General features: G+C 44.8%; 1 protein-coding gene and 1 long non-coding RNA gene across 2 annotated transcripts in view; both read right to left on the reverse strand.

Annotated features, from left to right (window-relative positions):
* LOC147109389 (uncharacterized) overlaps positions 1-18,412 on the reverse strand; it is a 64,645-nt gene extending 46,233 nt beyond the window's left edge. The window contains exon 1 of the long non-coding RNA XR_015080264.1: positions 18,339-18,412. This is a non-coding gene — a long non-coding RNA (uncharacterized LOC147109389). The remainder of the gene's footprint in view (positions 1-18,338) is intronic.
* On the reverse strand, positions 13,915-18,379 carry gpr135 (G protein-coupled receptor 135). Its single transcript, XM_086003290.1, has one exon. The coding sequence runs from the start codon at positions 18,056-18,058 to the stop codon at positions 16,763-16,765; it is 1,296 nt and encodes a 431-aa protein (XP_085859416.1). The 5' UTR covers positions 18,059-18,379; the 3' UTR covers positions 13,915-16,762.
* Positions 18,413-19,149: the final 737 nt, after the last annotated feature.

Consider the following 19,149-nt stretch of genomic DNA (forward strand, 5'->3'; position numbering starts at 1 on the left):
GAAGGACAACAGAAGGAGAACGGAAGGAAAGGAGAAAGGAATCGCGGCAACCAAGGGCCCCAAGAAACAAACAACTAGGTAATATTGGGCCACCGCGACCAACAAGAAACCAACCTGGAAGAAACCGAAGATTCGCAAGTTTGTTTCCACTCTACAAGCTATCCTGACTTACCCCTGGGTAAGATTTGATGAAAAAGACTCTAAACCCTATACCTCACCAAAGGAAATTGGGTACTTACCCGATAGATCCAATATGCACCCGACCGCATCAGCGGACACGCAAAGGCTGAAAAACCAACGCAGGTGAAGTCTTCTACCACATCCGGGGTACGGCAGGCCCCAACCGCCACACCTAGAGAACCCCAAAATCGCAAACCTCTACAACTGTCAAGAAAGTCATTTGGTGAGCATTTTCCCTGGTACTCTGGAGTCCAACCTAGTTAGTGTAGTGGGATTGGGAGGGGTGAAGTATTTTGTCTATTGTCATTCTCCCTCGTATATTCCGAAGTGTTCCCCCTTTTAGAGTGGTAAGATTATTGTGTTGTGTATATTTTCTTGTCTCAAATAAAAATCCAAGTTCTTTTCACCAACTCAGTTGTCTGTTGCAATTTCATTACAACCCCCAAATAAGTCCAAAGTCTAGAACCAAGGGAGTGGGAGCGATTCGAACCGCTCAAGGAGTCAGAGGGAAAGCTGACTACATACATCACCCCTTACACCTTCCCCTCGGTCACCAGGCCAAACTTCCCTTCCTGGCCCCCATGTTAGCTGATAAGGTCCCCTCTTGGGTACTTTCCCCCTCCCCTTCAAATCTGCTGTTATCTCTCCTCAAAAGCCCACCCTTGACAACTCTATCCTTGCAAACTACCACCCTATCTCCAACCTCCCTTTCCTCTCCAAACTCCTTGAATGTGATGTCACCATCTTTCCCGGAATTCTATGTTTGAACCCCTCCAATCAGGTTTCCGTTCCTTCCACAGCACTGAAATGGCCCTTATCAAAGTCACAAATTACATCCTATGTGACTGTGACCATGGTAAACTATCCCTCCTCATCCTCTCGACCTGTCTATCCTTTGACATCGTTGATCACACTAGCCTCCTCCAATAACTCTCCTCCATCGTCCAGTTGGGTGGGGCTGAATTCGCCTGGTTCCATTCTTATCTATCCAGTTGTAGTTAAAGAATCACCTACAATGGCTTCACTTCCTGCTCCTGCACCGTGTCCCCCCAAGGATCTATTCTTGGCCCCCTCCTATTTCTGATCTACATGCTGCCCCTCAACGACATCATCTGAAAACACGCCAGGTTCCACACGTACGCTGATAACACCCAGCTCTACCTCACCACCATCTCTCTTGACCCCTCTACTGTCTCTCATTTGTCACAGTGTTTGTCTGACATCCAGTACTGAATGAGCAGAAATTTCCTCTAACTATATATTGGGAAGACCAAAGCCATTGTCTTCAGTCCCCGCGACAAACTCCGTTCCCTAGCCACTGACTCCATCCCTCTCCCCGGCAACTGGCTGAGGCTGAACCAGACTGTTCGCAACCTTAGTGTCGTATTTGACCCCGAGATGAGCTTCCGACCACGTATCCGCTCCATCACCAAGACCGCCTACTTCCACCTCTGTAACATTGCCCATCTCTGCCCTTGCCTCAGCTCATCTGCTGCTGAAACTCTCATCCATGCCGAAACACTCATCCATGCCTTTGTTATCTCTCGACTTGACCATTCCAACGCACTCCTGGCCGGCCTCCCATCTTCCACCCTACATAAATTTGAACTCATCCAAAACTCTCCTGCCCATATCTTAACTTGCACCAAGTCCAGATCACCTTTCACCCATCACCCCTGTTCTAGCTGACCTACATTGGTTCCCGGTCCGGCAACCACTCAATTTTAAAATTCTCATCCTTGTTTTCAAATCCCTCCATGGCCTTGCCTCTCCCGATCTTGTAACCACCTCCAGCTCAGCAACCCTATGAGGTCTCTGTCCTCATACAATTCTGGCCTCTTGTGCTCCACCATTGACAACCGTGCCTTCAGCTGCCTAGGGCCTAAGCTCTGGAAATCCCTCCCTAAACCTCTCCGTGTCGCTACCTCTCCTCCTTTAAGATGCTCCTTAAAACCTACCTCTTTGATTAAGCTTTTGGTCATCTGTCCTGTTATCTCCTTGCATGGCTCGGTGTCAAATTTTGTTTGCTAACGCTCCTGTGAAGCACTTTGGGATGTTTTACTATGTTGAAGGTGCTATATAAATGCAAGTTGTTGTTCTACTTATTGCTGCTCTGAACTTTCCTGTTTTCCTTCCTAAGCTCCAAATACACCCACACCTCCTTCCTGAATCTTCACTGTGTTGAAATCAAGTCTTAGTGCAGTCGTTTTTCCCCCAAGAAATCAAAATTCTGCAACTCTTTATCATGGTCAGTCTTTCCTTTCTACAATGTTCAGGCTTTTAATAGCCAAGCTTGATGTTATCTAATCAATGCCTTCTGATTTACCCGGTCATTTGCTGTGCTCTGTTCAATCGTTGTGGTGTACTACACTATGTGCCTTGCCCTTCAACTTAGTTTCCCAATTCCTGGGCAGGTTAAATAGGCTGGCCTTTCAATGTCAGTTCAGGACTTGATCTTATTAGGATCGGGTGGACAGAGTGTGGTAAAGTTTCCGCTTTGGGCGCAATCAGGAAATTACGCCCAAAATGCGCTTGAAATTGCACTAAAGATCATTTGCATAATCACACGTTAAATCTTCCATGAACCTGCAATCGGACAACGTAATAGAACTCTGGGTGGGGGACTTCAATGTCCATCACCAAGCATAGCTTGGTAGCACCACTGCTGGCCGAGTCCTGAAGGACATAGCTTCCAGACTGGGCCTGCAGCAGGTGGTGAAAGAACGAACATGAGGGGGAAAAACCTACTTGACCTCATCCTCACCAATCTACCTGTCGCAGATGCATCTGTCCATGACAGTATTGGTAGCAGTGACCACCGCACAGTCATTGTGGAGACAAAGTCCTGTCTTAACACTGAGGACACCCTACATCGTGTTGTGTGGCACTACCACCGTGCTAAATGGGATAGATTCAGAACAGATCTACAAGCTCAAAACTGGGCATCCATGAGGCGCTGTAGCCCATCAGCAGTAGCAGAATTGTATTCCACCACAATCTGTAACCTCATGGCCCGGCATAGCCCTCACTTTACCATTACCATCAAGCCAGGGGACCAACCCTGGTTCAATAAGGAGTGCAGAAAAGCATGCCAGGAGCAGCACCAGATGTACCTAAAAATGAGGTGCCAACCTGGGGAAGCTGCATCACAGGACTACATCCATGCTAAACAGCGGATGCAGTATGCTATGGAGAGCTAAGCGATCCCACAATCAACGGATCAGATCAAAGCTCTGCAGGCCTGCCACATCCAGTCGTGAGTGGTGATGGGACCATTAAATAACTAATGGGAGGAGGAGGCTCCATGAATAGCCCCATCCTCAACGATTGCGGAGCCCAGCACAAGTGCAAAAGACAAGGCTGAAGCATTTGCAACCATCTTCAGCCAGAAGTGCCAAGTGGATGATCCATATCTGCCTCCGCCTGAGGTTCCCACCATTTGATTAACTCCACGTGATATCAAGAAACGGCTGAGTGCACTGGATAGAGCAAAGGCTATAGGCCCTGACAACTTCCCAGCTATCGTGCTGAAAACTTGTGCTCCAGAACTAGCTGCGCCTCTAGCTAAGCTGTTCCAGTACAGCTACAACACTGGCATCTATCCGACAATGTGGAAAACTGCCCAGGTATGTCCTGTCCACAAAAAGCAGGACAAATCCAATCCGGCCAATTACCGCCCCATCAGACTACTCTCAATCATCAGCAAAGTGATGGAACGTGTCATCGACGGTGCTATCAAGCGGCACTTACTCACCAATTACCTGCTCACCGATGCTCAGTTTGGATTCCGCCAGAACCACTTAGCTCCAGACCTCATTACAGCCTTGGTCCAAACATGTACAAAAGAGCTGAATTCCAGAGGTGAGAGTGACTGCCCTGGATATCAAGGCAGCATTTGATCGAGTGTGGCACCAAGGAGCCCCAGTAAAACTGAAGTCAATGGGAATCGGGGGGGCGGGGCGGGGAAACTTTCTACTGGCTGGAGTCATACCTAGCGCAAAGGAAGATGGTTGTGGTTGTTGGAGGTCAATCATCACAGCCCCAGGTCATCGCTGCAGGAGTTCCTCAGGACAGTGTCCTAGGCCCAACCATCTTCAGCAGCTTCATCAATGACCTTCCCTCCATCATAAGGTCAGAAGTGGGGATGTTCACTGATGACTGCAGTGTTCAGTGCCATTCACAGCTCCTCAGATAATGAAGCAGTCTCTGCCGGCATGCAGCAAGACCTGGACGACATTCAGGCTTGGGCTGATAAGTGGCAAGTAACATTCGTGCCACACAAGTGCCAGGCAATGACTATCTCCAACAAGCGAGAGTCTAACCACCGCCCCATGACATTCAATGGCATTACCATAGCCGAAACCCCCACCATCAACATCCTTGGGATTATCATTGACCAGAAACTTAACAGGACCAGCCACACACATACTGTGGCAACAGGAGCAGGTCAGAGGTTGGGTATTCTGTAGTGAGTGTCTCACCTCCTGACTCCCCAAAGCCTTTCCACCATCTACAAGGCACAAGTCAGGAGTGTGATGGAATACTCTCCATTTGCCTGGATGAGTGCAGCTCCAACAACACTCAAGAAGCTCAACACTATCCAGGACAAAGTAGCCCGCTTGATTGGCACCCCATCCACCACATTCAATCCCTCCACCACCCGTGCACCGTGGCTGCAGTGTGCACCATCTGCAAGATGCACTGCAACAACTCGCCGAGGCTTTTTCGGCAGCACCTCCCAATACCGGCGACCTCTACCACCTAGAAGGACAGGGCAGCAGGCGCATGGGAACACCACCACCTCCAAGTTCCCAGCCAAGTCACACACCATCCTGACTTGGAAGTATATCGCCGATCCTTCATCGTCGCTGGGTCAAAATCCTGGAACTCCCTACCTAACAGCACTGTGGGAGTACCTACACCACACGGACTGTAGCGGTTCAAGAAGGCGGCTCACCACCATCTTCGCAAGGGCAACAAGGGATGAGTAATAAATACTGGCCTTGCCAGCGACACCCACAATCCCATAATTGAATAAAAAACGTAATTGTTAATTTTTTTCCCCCATTATAAGTATTCCTTGATGTACTTAAGATTGGTAACCCAGTACAGGTTTATTAAATCAGCAGAAAATGGGTTTCTCACAAAACATAACCCTTTTTAATTAGTGTCCTAAGCGGTGGCAGCCTCGGCAGAGGCGACACCTCCAACAATTTCAACAACAACAAAAACCAAGGAGTGACGTCACAGGACTGCAGGTAGGTGATTGGTTGGTGAGCATTAACGTTTTTTCTTTCTAAGCTAGGACAGTGGTTTAAACTAAGAGTGGGAAACTATAACGCACTTTATTAAATTTCTAACTTAACTAGTTAAACTAATTAATATAACTAAATAGTCATTAAATAAAGACTTTAACTAATTAACTAAATAAAATAAGGTTAGACTAAGATATGGCAGAGCAGGTTGTGTGTCTGGACTGCACTATGTGGGAGTTTGTGGACAGCGAGACTGTCCCGAGCGAACACGTCTGCAGCAGATCTCTCCGGCTCATAGTCATTGTGCTGGAGTGTGAGTTGGAGACACTCTGACACAGAAGGGAGGTGAGAGGTATCTGGACAGTTTGCTCCAGACTTCGGTCACACCTTATAGAGAAGTGCAGGATCAGAATGGGGTTGATGTGACCGATAGTGTGTAGAGTAAGGGGAACCCAGGTAAGAAAGGGAATGAGGATCCACAGAAACTGATCCTATCCAACAGGTACAATGTACTTGCTACCTGTGAGGATACGAATAAAGACTGTCAGAAGGACAGCCAGAATGTGGACCATGGCACTTTGGAGCAGGAGGCTGTCCTAAGGGCGGGCGGGTGGAGGAGGAGGAGAGGAAGCATAATGTGGTAGTTGTAGGGGATTCTATAATTAGGGGGACAGATAGCATCCTTTGTAAGCAAGATCGAGAGTCCCCCATGGTATGTTGCCTATCTGGTGCCAGGGTAAGGGACATCTCTAACCGGCTTGAAAGGATATTGGAGAGGGAGGGGAGGATCCAGTTGTTGTGGTTCCCCCTGATGGCTCAGGGAGAAATTGCAGTACAAATAGTAGTTCAAAAACAAATGAAAGGGAAGAGAGTAGCAGTCATAAATTGTGCATTAGGTACTACAGGTAAAGGGAAAACTAAAAGTAAAGCAATTAAACCAGGAGAGAAATAAGAAACATGTGAGTAAAACATTAGAACTGAAGGGTGTGTGGCCCAATGTTATTTATACAAATGCACGAAGTATAAAGAATAAATTGAATGAACTGCAGGCGCAAATTCAAATTGGAGGGTATGACATGGTAGCCATTACTGAGACATGGCTGCAAGACAGTCAGGACTGGGAACTAAATATACCAGGTTATAAGGTCTACAGGAAAGATAGGGAAAATGATGGGGGGGGAAGGAGTAGCCTTAGTGATTAAGGATGAAATCACTTCAATGGTAAGAGAGGATTTAAAGAGAGGTAAGCAGCCAGTGGAGACCTTATGGGTTGAATTAAGAAGTAGGAAATGATCTAAGACTCTAGTGGGAGTTGTGGATAGACCCCCTGGTAGTAGCTGTGAAGTGCGAGATTGTATAAATGCAGAGATTAGACAAGTGTGTAGCAAAGGCAGAGTGGTTTTAATGGGGGATTTTAACTTTCATATAGATTGGGAAAGGCAGACTAGCACCTGTCAGAAAGGTAGTGAATTTCTTCAGTGTGTCCGGAATAGTTTTCTACAATATGTCCTAGAGGCAACAAGGGGGTAAGTCATATTAGATTTAGTCATGAGCCAGATTTAGTTAACAGCCTGAACACTTATCCAATAGCGATCATAACATGATCGAGTTCAACGTACTTTTGAAAGGGAGAAACACGAAACAGCTACTAAGATTCTAGATTTAGGAAAGGCCGACTTCAATGGGTTGAGGCAGAGACTGTCCATAATAAACTGGGCAAATCTGTTAATGGGTAAAACGACAGAATATCAGTGGGAGATGTTCAAAAAAGAATTTGTGATACCGAACCAGTTTATACCCTGAGGGGCAAGGGCTCTACTTACCAAAACCCCAGCCATGGACGACTAAAGAGGTGAAGGGAATGTGAGGTCATCCACTTTGGACCGAACAAGGGTAGAACCATTTCTAAATGGTGAAAAGCTAAAAACAGTGGATGTCCAAAGAGACTTGGGGGTCCAGGTACACAGATCATTAAAATGTCATGAACAGGTACAGAAAATAATCAAAAAGGCTAATGGAGTGCTGGCCTTTATACCTAGAGGACTAGAATACAAGGGGGTAGAAGTTATGCTGCAGCTATACAAAACCCTGGTTAGACCACACCTGGAGTACTGGGAGCAGTTCTGGGCACCACACCTCAGGAAGGATATATTGGCCTTGGAGTGAGTGCAGCGTAGGTTTACCAGAATGATACCTGGACTCCAAGAGTTAAGTTACAAGGAGAGATTACACAAATTAGGGTTGTGTTCCCTAGAATTTAGAAGGTTAAGGGGTGATCTGATCGAAGTTTTCAAGATATTAAGGGGAACAGATAAGATAGAGAGAGAGAAACTATTTCTGCTGGTTGGGGATTCTAGGACTAGGGGGCATAGTCTAAAAATTAGAGCCAGACCCTTCGGGAGTGAAATTAGGAAACACTTCTATACACAAAGGGTGGTAGAAGTTTGGTTCTCTCTTCCGCAAACAGCAATTGACGCTCAATCAATTGTTAATTTTAAATCGGAGATTGATAGCTTTATGTTAACCAAAAGTAATAAGGGCCAAAGGCGGGTATATGGAGTTAGGTCGCAGATCTGCCATGATCTCATTGAATGTCAGAACAGGCTCAAGGGGCTGAATGAACTACTCCTGTTCCTATGTGTCCAGTCCTCCACTGAATTCTCCGAATAACCTAATTTAAAATGACTGAAAATGACTTAAAATTTAAGCTGAACCATTTACGTTTCATTGGTGTACACTAGGTTTCTTAGTAAATTAAGTATTTTTTGATATGAAAAAATGTTAAAAACGTGCCTACTAGTGCCTCAGTGCCTAATAAAATTTGCATAATTTGAAAAGCTTTCCCAAACCAGCACAATCAGTGGAAACTCCCAATATCAACCTGGGGGCATGGCCAGATCCGGGCAAGTTGAATCTTGAACTACCGTAAAAGATCACAGAAAACAGAAACGTAATTGTTTTTGGGCTTAACTCACGTTTTAAATTCTCCGATCTTTTGCGTTGGTTCAGCCGATTCCGCCCGGATTGTGCTGATATTACTGGCGTAAAGGAGTAAAAACTCTATTCCAGTGTTTCTCCCAACCTGAGGGGGAGGCCTTGCTTGGCATCCCACTGTAAACTGGCTGGAGCTTATCACAGATAGCCTGTAGTGTTATCCACTGATCTTTGCAGGGGTGTTTATCATAGAATTATAACAACTTGTATTTATATAGCACCTTTAACGTAGTAAAACGTCCCAAGGCGCTTCACAAGAGTATTTTAAGACAAAAAATTTGACACCGAGTCACATAAGGAGAAATTAGGGTAGGTGACTAAAAGCTTGGTCAAAGAGGTAGGTTTTAAGGAGTGTCTTAAAGGAGGAAGGAGAGGTAGCGAGGCGAAGAGGTTTAGGCAGGGAATTCCAAAGCTTGGGGCCTAGGCAACAGAAGGCACGGCCACCAAGGGTTGAGCGATTATAATCGGATGCTCAAGAGTGCAGAATTAGAGGGGCGCAGGTATCTTTGGGGGGGGGGGGGGGGGGGTGGTGGAGGTTGTGAAGCTGAAGGAGATTACAGAGATAGGGAGGGACGCCATAGAGGGATTTGAAAACAAGGATGAAAATTTTGAAATCGAGGCATTGCTTAACCAGGAGCCAGTGTAGGTCAGCGAGTAGAGGGGTGATGGGCGAATGGGACTTGGTGCGAGTTAGGACAGAAGGGACATAAGCCCAGAAGGAGGCCTATCGTGCCTGTGTCGGCTCTCTGAAGGAACTATCAGTTAATCCCACTTCCCTGTTTTTTCCCCATAGCCCTACAATTTTTTTTCTTTAAGTATATCCGTTAATTACAGCTTTTATAGTTCTGTTCACAGAATGTTGTAAAATGCAGTGCAAGTACTTCTGTAAACTTTAACAGAAAAAATTACATTTCATTTTATTACAAAGAGAATACAAGATTTCTGTAATTACAAGATGTTCAGTCTTGTCTTACAGATGACAGTCAAAAACAATTATTAACTCCTTTATCATAATCATAAACCATGCAAACAAAGCTGGAGTGAATTCCAGGATTGTTTTACAGGCTTTAACTGCCGCCACTAGATTTAGTTTACACAGGTTGATCAGCAGTGCTTAAGGACAAAAAATTGTATGGTATATCTCTTTCTGTAACTGTTTCTCCATTCACTTGTCATTTTCTCTCCGGCTCTCGCACACTTTTCTCACTGGTGTCTGTTTCTCTGATGCCCAAATCTGTCTCTCTCAATGTTTCTGTAAGATTCTCCTTTGGTCCGTCTCATCTCTTCTGTATGTCTCCCAATGTCTCTGTGGCTCTCACACATGTTCCTTCACTAATGTTCTCACTTTCTATGTGTTACCTTTTTTAAAAGCCCAGAGTACACACCAAGATGGCGTCTAATATTTACCAGCCAGAGGTGAGGACAGGATTACCGAGGAGTTGCTGAAACGTGTGCAGGTAAGAGAGAAATTGGGGTTGGGGTTTGAAACAATAAGGAGTAGGAATCTAGGGTTGGTGCTCAAGGATTTTGGACTTTTTATACTTGTTTTAAAGACGACTAAAACAATGGGCTTGAATGAACCCGTCTTTCTTAGTAAAGAACACAGCTGTCAGCCTGACTAAAATCAGCATGCATATTGCCCAGCATGCTGAGAGAAAGAAACATACTTGTTAGCCGGACGAAATGGAGCCTGTGTAAGATTATACCTGAACTGATAAACAATGTGGACAGTTGCAGAGATAAGGCCTGCAAACTGATGAGGGATTCTTTGATGTTTGATAATTAAACAGCAGATTTTGGAAAGAAAACCATATAAAACAGCTCATTCTACAAGGGGTTTGAGGAGAACCATGGATAATATCAGGCAAGACACCATAGGAAAGGAACTTTTGTTTTCTCCCCAAGACAAAGAATATGAGCAATTGTTTGTCTTGGGTTGTACTTGCTTTAAAAAAAAGTATGTATGAGAAGGTAAGGATGGGACTCGGTGGTAAATACAGGGTAGTGGGGAAAATCCCAGACTCTGTAGCCAGCTCTAGTTGTTTTGGCTCAGCAATCCCACAGGATTTTCCTGATGGGAGTCTTGGAAGTGGCTCCTTTCATGTTTGCAGAGGGATCTTTGATGGAAAAGCTTCCCACCAAAATATATGTAAAAAGGTTCCCTGAATATGCCCAAACCAGCCCGTTGCCTCTAACATATACCAATCAAATTTTCTACATTTGATTGGTCAAAATCATGTAGCAGGAAGCATGATTACACATCAATTTCTTAACTAATTAATTTTAGTTAAAGAAAATGTAATTGAAACGGTCAGAAACACAATGGGGGAAATTTTAACCTCCCAGGACGGGCGGGACAGGGTCAGGGGGGTGGTGGGGGAGGGAGTTATATTATTAAAAATGAGAAACCTGATCCCAACCTGCCGCGAACACACCTACAATCCGGTTTAACCGTGGCGGGTTTGGGATTGGGAGAGTAACCCACTCTGGAGAGGCGGTCAGTGATTATAATATTTAAATGAGGCTCTGTGCCTCGGATTTTGTCATCGATTTGAATGTAACGGCTGTGGGCCAGGTTTCCCAGGGCTCGGGAAATCTGGCAGCTGAAGGGAGATGAGAGTTGCCAGATCCAGCAGATCTGTGCTTTTGCAGCACAGCTTGTGGGCCAAGAGGAGCAGGAGTGCTTCCCCCAGCCCTCAAGCCAACCAGCTGTGAGCTATTTTCCCCTCACGATCTCTGCCTGCACCCACCCACGATCTCTCTCTTAAATTAATACTTTTAAATTATCTGTTTAGTTGTGCATATTACAGAATTCACAGAAACCTCACAGTACAGATAGCGGCCATTTCGGCCCATCGAGCCTGCACCAACACATATCCCACCCGATCCCCGTAACCCCTACACCAACACATATCCCACCCTATCCCCGTAACCCCACATATTTAATCCCCCTAACACTAAGGGTCAATTTATCATAGTCAATCAACCTAACCCGCACATCTTTGGACTGTGGGAGGAAACCGGAGCACCCGGAGGAAACCCACGCAAACACGGGGAGAATGTGCAAACTCCACACAGACAGTCAGCCAAGGCCGGATTCGAACCCGGGTCTCTGGCGCTGTGAGGCAATAGTGCTAACCACTATGCCACCGTGCTGATATTCAGCTCAGAACATCAGGGTTCAACTGGGTAGGTTGGCTATGAATTATCAGCACGGTGGCATATCTTGACCTTTTTTAAAAAAATTAAAAAAAATTGAAAGCAAGTAAAATGCCCACTGTATTTTCTTTTCAATAAGAGGGAAAAGGAATATCTAAACATGGGGCTACAGCAGAGATTTGTGCTGAGGCAGGGCTTGGCTTGCTCGAGGGAGAGTGCTTTGAAATGAGCTCCTTTTGAGGAGAGAAAGTAGCCCGAGCAGGATTTGCATCAGGAGCAGCTTAATCGGGGTTAGTAAATCAAGACAGTGGATTGAAAGTGGATGCAGCTGTGTTAATACGATAGTAAAATACTGCAGATGCTGGAAATCTGAAATAACAGAAAATGCTGGAAAAACTCAGCAGGCCAGGCAACATCCGTGGAGAGAGAAATAGAGTCAACGTTTCAGGTCGAAACCCTTTGTCAAGACTGGAAACCCAACTGGCCTGCTGAGTTTTTCTAGCATTTTCTGTTGTTATTTGCAGCTATGTTAAGCTTGAAGCCAGGAGGGAGTGGGGAAGTTTCAGGCTTCTGGAAGTTGTGATCTGATTGCTTGGTAATGTCACATCAGTCTCATTGTAGAATTGGGCTCTTTGTACATTTGTGATCGAGACCAGGCTATGCATTGATTTCTGTTATTCAGCTCAGAACATCAGGGTTCATCTGGGTAGGTTGGCTATGAATTATCAGATTTTGTACCTAATATGGAACATGTTACAAGGTCTGATTGACCAGAAGTTGTGGAACAATTGGAAAATGGATGGATAGGTTTGAAATTTTTTGCTTCTTTTGAATTTTGTACGTTTATTTTATTTCTAAGGGTACATAGTAGGGTAGAGGAACTTTCATGTTGGCTGTAACTCAAAATGTTTTTTGATTGCGGAGAAAAGCTTTGTGCAATATGATTAGTGAGATAATGAAAGTATAAAGTAACCAATTGGATAGCAGAAAAAACCCAAAATATGCACTTACCCAATGGGGAAGAAAACTGATGTGTGTTCACAACAGACACGAAGGTGGGTTTTCATCTTTACTGCCTGGGCATAAAGCATTGTTTGGGAGCAGCAGAGAGAGCAAAATCCAGCAGGGACAATTATACATCCCCAACAGAACCCTCCTGATTTTCATCAGACATGTTTTGTAACAAGGGTGTCATCCTCCCCCCAAAAATTTCCTCTCTGCACTTCACCCAGGTGATGCTTAATGGGAGGTAAAGATGTAAATCTCCACCACATGGTCACAACTCAGAATGGTGAGAATGTGGAAGTCACTGCTGCATGAGGCGAAGAGCATAGATGCATTTAAGGGGAAACTAGATAAGTACGCGAGAGAGAAAGGAATAGGAGAATATGTTGGTAGGGTTAGCTGAAGTGAGTAGAGTGGGAGGAGGCTCGTGTGGAGCATAAACACGGGCATAGACCTGTTGTCAAATGGTCTGTTTCTGTGCTGTAAATTCTATGTCACTCTTACGCTGGTCACAATAAATTACGTATATACTTTTGCAGATCAGAAATGTCTCTTTTCTAACTTATGTGCCTGATTGAAATCAATGGAAAGGAAAATCGTGTTGTAGAATAGGCAGCTGATGCAATACCGCCAGTTTTACACCCGGTCGTACTTGAAAGTTCCACCCCCTCCACTGATTCCCCAATCCGAAGAAATATTTTCCCCCTATTTAGCCTATCAAAAAACATTATTTTGGAGTTAATAGTGCTGCTGTATTACCCCCTCCCCTTTTAATTGTGAGCTCTCAGATTTTGAAAATTATATTTGAACCATTACTACAGCTTTAGAAAGGTCCAAACCGATCTAATGCCGTCCTTACATTGGCTGTATTGTCTGAAATAATGCATAGTTTCTACCTCGTTTGTTTGCACTGATTTTATATAATGGCCCGGATTTTGCAGTCAGCAGCGAAGGAACAGCGCTCGCTGTTCACTACGCTGACAGCGGCCCAGATATTTTGTGGACTTTTGAGCAGCAACTTACTGTCATCAGGCGTCTGATCCAGCGCGGCACCCTCTATAGGGGATCTGTGGCGTGTGTGATGCAAAATCCATGAAGTTCAAGATGAAATAATTGTCCAAAAGGCTTGTTTGACAAAAACTGAAACACTATTAACACATCTTTTGATATTCTATAGTCCTAATTATCAGCAAGGGTTGGTCACTGATAACATAATTGGCTATGGTAAATTAAGTGTATAATTTCTTTTATTTCTTCTATTTATATGCAGTCAGTATTGTTTTAGACCATGTACCACCACATTTAATATGACAGAAAGAGAGACTATTTGGAATAATTTAATTTGCCTTCCATGTAAACAAACATTACAGAATAAATCAGAAGCACAGAAGATTTTTGACACCAGCATTTTAAAAGCGGAGGGGCGGTTTCAGTGAGGGGTTCAGTGCTGAGGAAACAACATTGTTACATGTTTGTCACTATGTATCAGTTCTGAGCACTCAGCGGTCACATACAACAAAAAACCTAAGGAATCATAATACTGGAACTCTTGCAACTTAATTTTACAAAAACACAACAAAGGCTATACGCCAATGCTTTGTGAATTTTTTTTTAACTGTGAAATCCTATAAAAATGTAAGAGGTAATAGTTTATGATTTCATAAATACTTATAATTAACAACCCTTTTGGGTAAATAATTTAAAATAAACAAAAAATGTTATTTCTGCCATCCATTTAACTGATCACCACAGTAGTTATATTTTAAACCATGCTTTTGTACTGACATGGCCAATGATACACCAGTTTACAGTAAATCAATGAAATATATGTAGATTGTTAATGCATGAATAAAGTGTACATTTTGGTCAATACATTTTACTAAATACCTTTTAATATTACTATGCAGTGACCTTGCCCTGTTGACACATATTGACAACACTGCTACTGAACACTAAATATTTCTTAAATTAAACTTTAATAACAGAACAAAGAACATACTGGCATACACAAAATTGTTGCGTGGTTTGGCACCGTACAATAAACATTCAGCACTCTGAAGCAATACACTTGCACCATTTCCTTAAGACTATAAAAGCAACATTAAGATACGTAAAATACAAGACAATTTATTTCTGATCTGTTTACAAAATATTTTTCACAAACACTGGCAAATTCTGAATAAAACATTTATATTAGGCTTTATAATGCTTCACAGGCAAATGTTTTGCTCCTTTTTACCCCTGTCTTAGAAAGGCAGTTGAGGAATGAAATTGTATTTTATACTGCAAAGCTTCAATATTTAAGGCTTTAAAACCAACAAGTGTCAGGTCACCAGGAGAATGTAGAATGCCGAAGCAATAAACTCCAAGGTATTGGCCTTTTGAAGAAGTTTTCATGTGGTCGTTATATTTTAATTGTTTTAAAATGTAACACAGTTATATTTCTCGGGCATTGCTGCTGATGAGATTCTGATTGGCTAGTTAGTCACTAGCTTTTACTGTTGACTGTTAAGTTGATGAGGCTGGGAAATTACATGATTTTCAACTGAGGTATGTCTAACAGACTAGTTGGTTTTTGAACAAAATTTCTCCTATTGTTTTGGGACTTTGGGCGCAGATATTTGATGTTGGCACATTATTAGCGACTGTATGGAAGGTACACTTGCTAACATTGCGCCGTATAATGTTAACTAACTCCTGCAGTCTGTTTACTGATTTACCCATTCATTTTCTATTCTTTTCTCACCAGTTTTCTTTCTTCCCCTCCCAAGGTGTTGGCTTCTTGCCGGGGTATGGTTCCATAGGTGGTGATCGCCGTCTGAAACCTTACCCAAGTGACCATTACTTGTGTGTGAATTTCAATAGTGAATGTTGACTTACTATTGGGGGTTGCAGGGGGCGAGAGGGGGAATCATCACAGCTGATCCAGTCTTCACCTAACCTCTACAGCTGTAGCAGGGGCCCGATGATAGCAATCAAGAGCAGGAGCGGTTTGTGTTCCCTCTCTCTAATCAAGGGTTGCTGTGGCCAGTCATAGTGAACCTACTGCTCCTCTAAGATCAACAAGCACATAATGTAGGCTGAACCCATCAGTGCAATACTGAGGGAGTGCTGCACTGTCAGAGGTGTCATCTTTCAGATCAGACTAAACCAAGGCCCTTTCAGGTGGATGTGAAAGATCCCATAGCACTATTTCGAAGGAGAGTTCTCCTCTGTGTCCTGGCCAATAGTGATCCCTCAGCCAGCACTGCCAAAGCAGATTATCTGGTCTAATTGCAAAATACTGCGGATGCTGGAAATCTGAAATAACAACAGAAAATGCTGGAAACACTCAGCAGGCCAGGCAGCATCCGTGGAGCAAGAAACAGAGTTAACATTTCAGGTCTGTGACCCTTCGTCAGATTATCTGGTCATTTATCTCATTGCTGTTTGTGGGACCTTGCTGTGCACAAATTGGCTGCTGCTTGCCCCTATATTACAACAATGACTGCATTTCAAAATTATGTCATTGGATGTGAGGTGATTTGGGGTGTCCTGAGGTGGTGAAAGGTGCTATATAAATGTGAGTTCTCAGTTAAATAAGAGTACAGACTGAGAATCAAAGCTGGGACTTTGTAGTCTGTATGCTTCAGCTACTCTCAAGATGAGACTGCCAAACAGACCAACCGGAGACTGTTGTAATTATCTTAAAGACTTTACCATATGGTCTTTGATATTTTAAAAGAAAACAAATTATGTAGCAACTGAAAATAATGCGGTTTTCTCCTGGATTGGGGAGAGGTTATTTTTCCAGTGTTATTTATGTTTATTACTGGTTGGCACAACATGCAATCTTGTTGCACTCAGTATTTCAGAACATTTACTAAGCCTCCTAAAATGAAGTCTCTCTATTGTATGGTCTTGAAGTATAAAGTAGGCTTGAAAAAGAGTTCTCACTGGTGCTTCCAATTACTTTGTTGGGAACTGAACTTTTACTTTGTAATTGACAATTTAGAATGATACCACCTCAAGTCCAAATTAGTAATTGATTATATTAAAATATACTGCATCATATACAGGTTTTGCACCAGAAACTGTTTGCTACAAACTTCTGCACTTTCAAGAAAGACTTTGAATTTAACCCCCTCCATCAAACTTCAACAATGTGATTAATCTGGATTGAATTCCATTTAAAGGCTGGTGTCTGCAGTCTCTGATTTGGGTACAGCAGGCTCAGACACGGTATCGGGTTGTCCATCGCTGCAGAATAGCACAGCCGGGTTTTTACAGGCCCACATTGCGACGTCTCCATTTGCAGGGCTGGAGGAGGACATTCTGCTGCCAGCCCCCTGCCGATTGACATAGCGGTCTCTTATCCTGTCCACCTGACTCCTGGCCTCGTGGCTCTGGTTCTGGCTGGACAAGTATGCCGCTATGTTTCTAGTCCTGTAGCCATCTTCCCTTTTCCTGCCCAAGAGCATGGAGATGTTGGGGTTCCTGGTGGCGTAGATGATTGGATTAAGAGCCCCATTGGCCCAAGCAAGCCAGATGGCTACAGTGTCCATGATGGGGGTGAAATGGAAGTCGCCAGTGGCCGTGATGATACCCATGACACAGTAGGGGCCCCAGCAGCAGATGATGAAAACGATCATGATCAGCACGGTGGTGGCCGTCCTCATCTCGCTGTAGAAGCGCAGCAGATGGGCGTAGGTGGTGACCGGGCGGACTCGGATGGCCGACAGCCTCACCGTCTTACAGATGTTGTAGTGACAGAAACACATTAGGGAGAAGGGCAGAAGGTAGCAGATGACGATCAGGGCAATGCTGTAACTGGTGCCCATCTGGGAGCTGCCTGAATGGAAGATGTACATGCAGTGGTAGAACCCCTTCTTGTGGACAACCAGTTGACCCTGGGCTTGCGAGACGAGATACCAGGGGGAAGAGAAAAGGACCGCGGTCAACCAGACGATGGCCAACAGCTGGATGGCCCGGCCTCTACCGATCTTCTCCTGAGGTTGCCTGACGATCGCGTAGTAGCGATCGAAGGAGATGAGAGTCATGGTGAGGGTGGAGATGATCCCGAAGCAAGAGTTGAAGAAGCCGTTGGCGACGCAGAACCGGTCACCGAAGATCCAGACCCCGTCCCGGCTGAAGAGCATTATGAAGGAGAAGGGCACACAGAGCAGGGCGGTGAGGAGGTCGGACAGGGACAGGGACATGATGAAGGCATTGGTCACCGTCCTCAGCTGCCGGTGTTTGATAATCACCACGATCACGGCCAAGTTGCCCAGGCTGGAGAGCAGGAAGATGAGCAGCAGGACGAGGGCCTTGGAAGCCACGGCCATGCCGTGGAGCAGGGAGCCGGTGTCGGGCTGGCCGCCGGCTCGGTCCTGCTGAGCCGCCCCGGTTTGGTTGCTGACTGCGGCGGGCGGGGTGTTGGCCGCCGCCAGATTGTTCAACAGGGGACTCGGGGTAGAAAGATCCATTGGGCTGAACAACACATCCGCCAAATGGAGGATTCATCACTGGACTTTCCTCAGCGGCAACACACACAGTGGGGTGGAAGCGGCTCCTGCGGCAGCTGGACCTGGACGTCCCGCACCTGCTTCAGGCTCCAATGGCGGAACCCTCTCGCCAACCTCCCCTCATTTGCACATTTTCTGTGCAATAACTGCCCACTGGTGTATCGATGCCTCTTTAAATGGCAGACGCAGTTAGAAAGAGTATCAACGTTTTATAAGCATATAAAATAACAAGTGAACTTACATGAGTTACTGCAGCCCAGCCGGCGGAGAGAGAGGAGGGAGGGGGAGGGGCAGCTGTCAGTCACATGACCATGACGAGGGGGCGGGGCAGCTGCCAGTCGCATGACCACGACGTCACGCACTCACGTACGTACATACGGCAAGCGTGCGTCCCGCGTCACCAGGGCGGAGTTGATGTTTTATTTTTGCTGTTTTTCCACCTACGGCTTGCCTGCATTTTTGGTGGTTGAAGAGAGAGCTGATGTTGGCAAGCCACTGAAATGTTTTTGCATTGCGCACCTTTGCATTGTGCAAGGTCGGTGTAGCTCTTGATTTGAAGCCGCCTCCCCGGGTGCGATGGATGGGGAGAGCTTGTAGAAAATATCAAGGCATAAGGGAGAATTTCTACCCAAAATTCACAAAAATATGCCCGGAATTCAGAAATTTGAATGACGACCAAAAACTCCCATACCTACTAGGGGAAGAGAGAAATTGTGTAACACTAGCGGCACACTATGTTACAGCTTGCCATAAACAGAGGGACAACCACTAAATATAAGAAAAGAGTATATATAAATTATATGAAAGTATATATTTATACACTCAGGGATATATCTGTTTATACACTGTATGGATAGATCTGTATTTTTGTGTACAAACATGAATGTTTTTCGATGCTTTGGCAACATAAGATGTAACTTGTCATGCCAATAAAGCGATTTGAATTGAATTGAATTGAATTGAGGGGAGGGACGGGGCAGAGTCTGCGCACCGCCAAACAGCGCCGCAATTTGCAGAGGCCAAAGCTTTCACTGCACCAAATACAAGCACGC

The sequence above is a fragment of the Somniosus microcephalus genome, chromosome 12 (assembly GCF_052327205.1).
Source record: "Somniosus microcephalus isolate GS21.2 chromosome 12, FLI_Smic_1.0, whole genome shotgun sequence".
Lineage (NCBI taxonomy): Eukaryota > Metazoa > Chordata > Chondrichthyes > Squaliformes > Somniosidae > Somniosus > Somniosus microcephalus.

Excerpts from the sequence above, each read along its gene's own strand:
- gpr135 (XM_086003290.1), bottom strand. The coding sequence starts at position 18,058 with ATGGATCTTTCTACCCCGAGTCCCCTGTTGAACAATCTGGCGGCGGCC.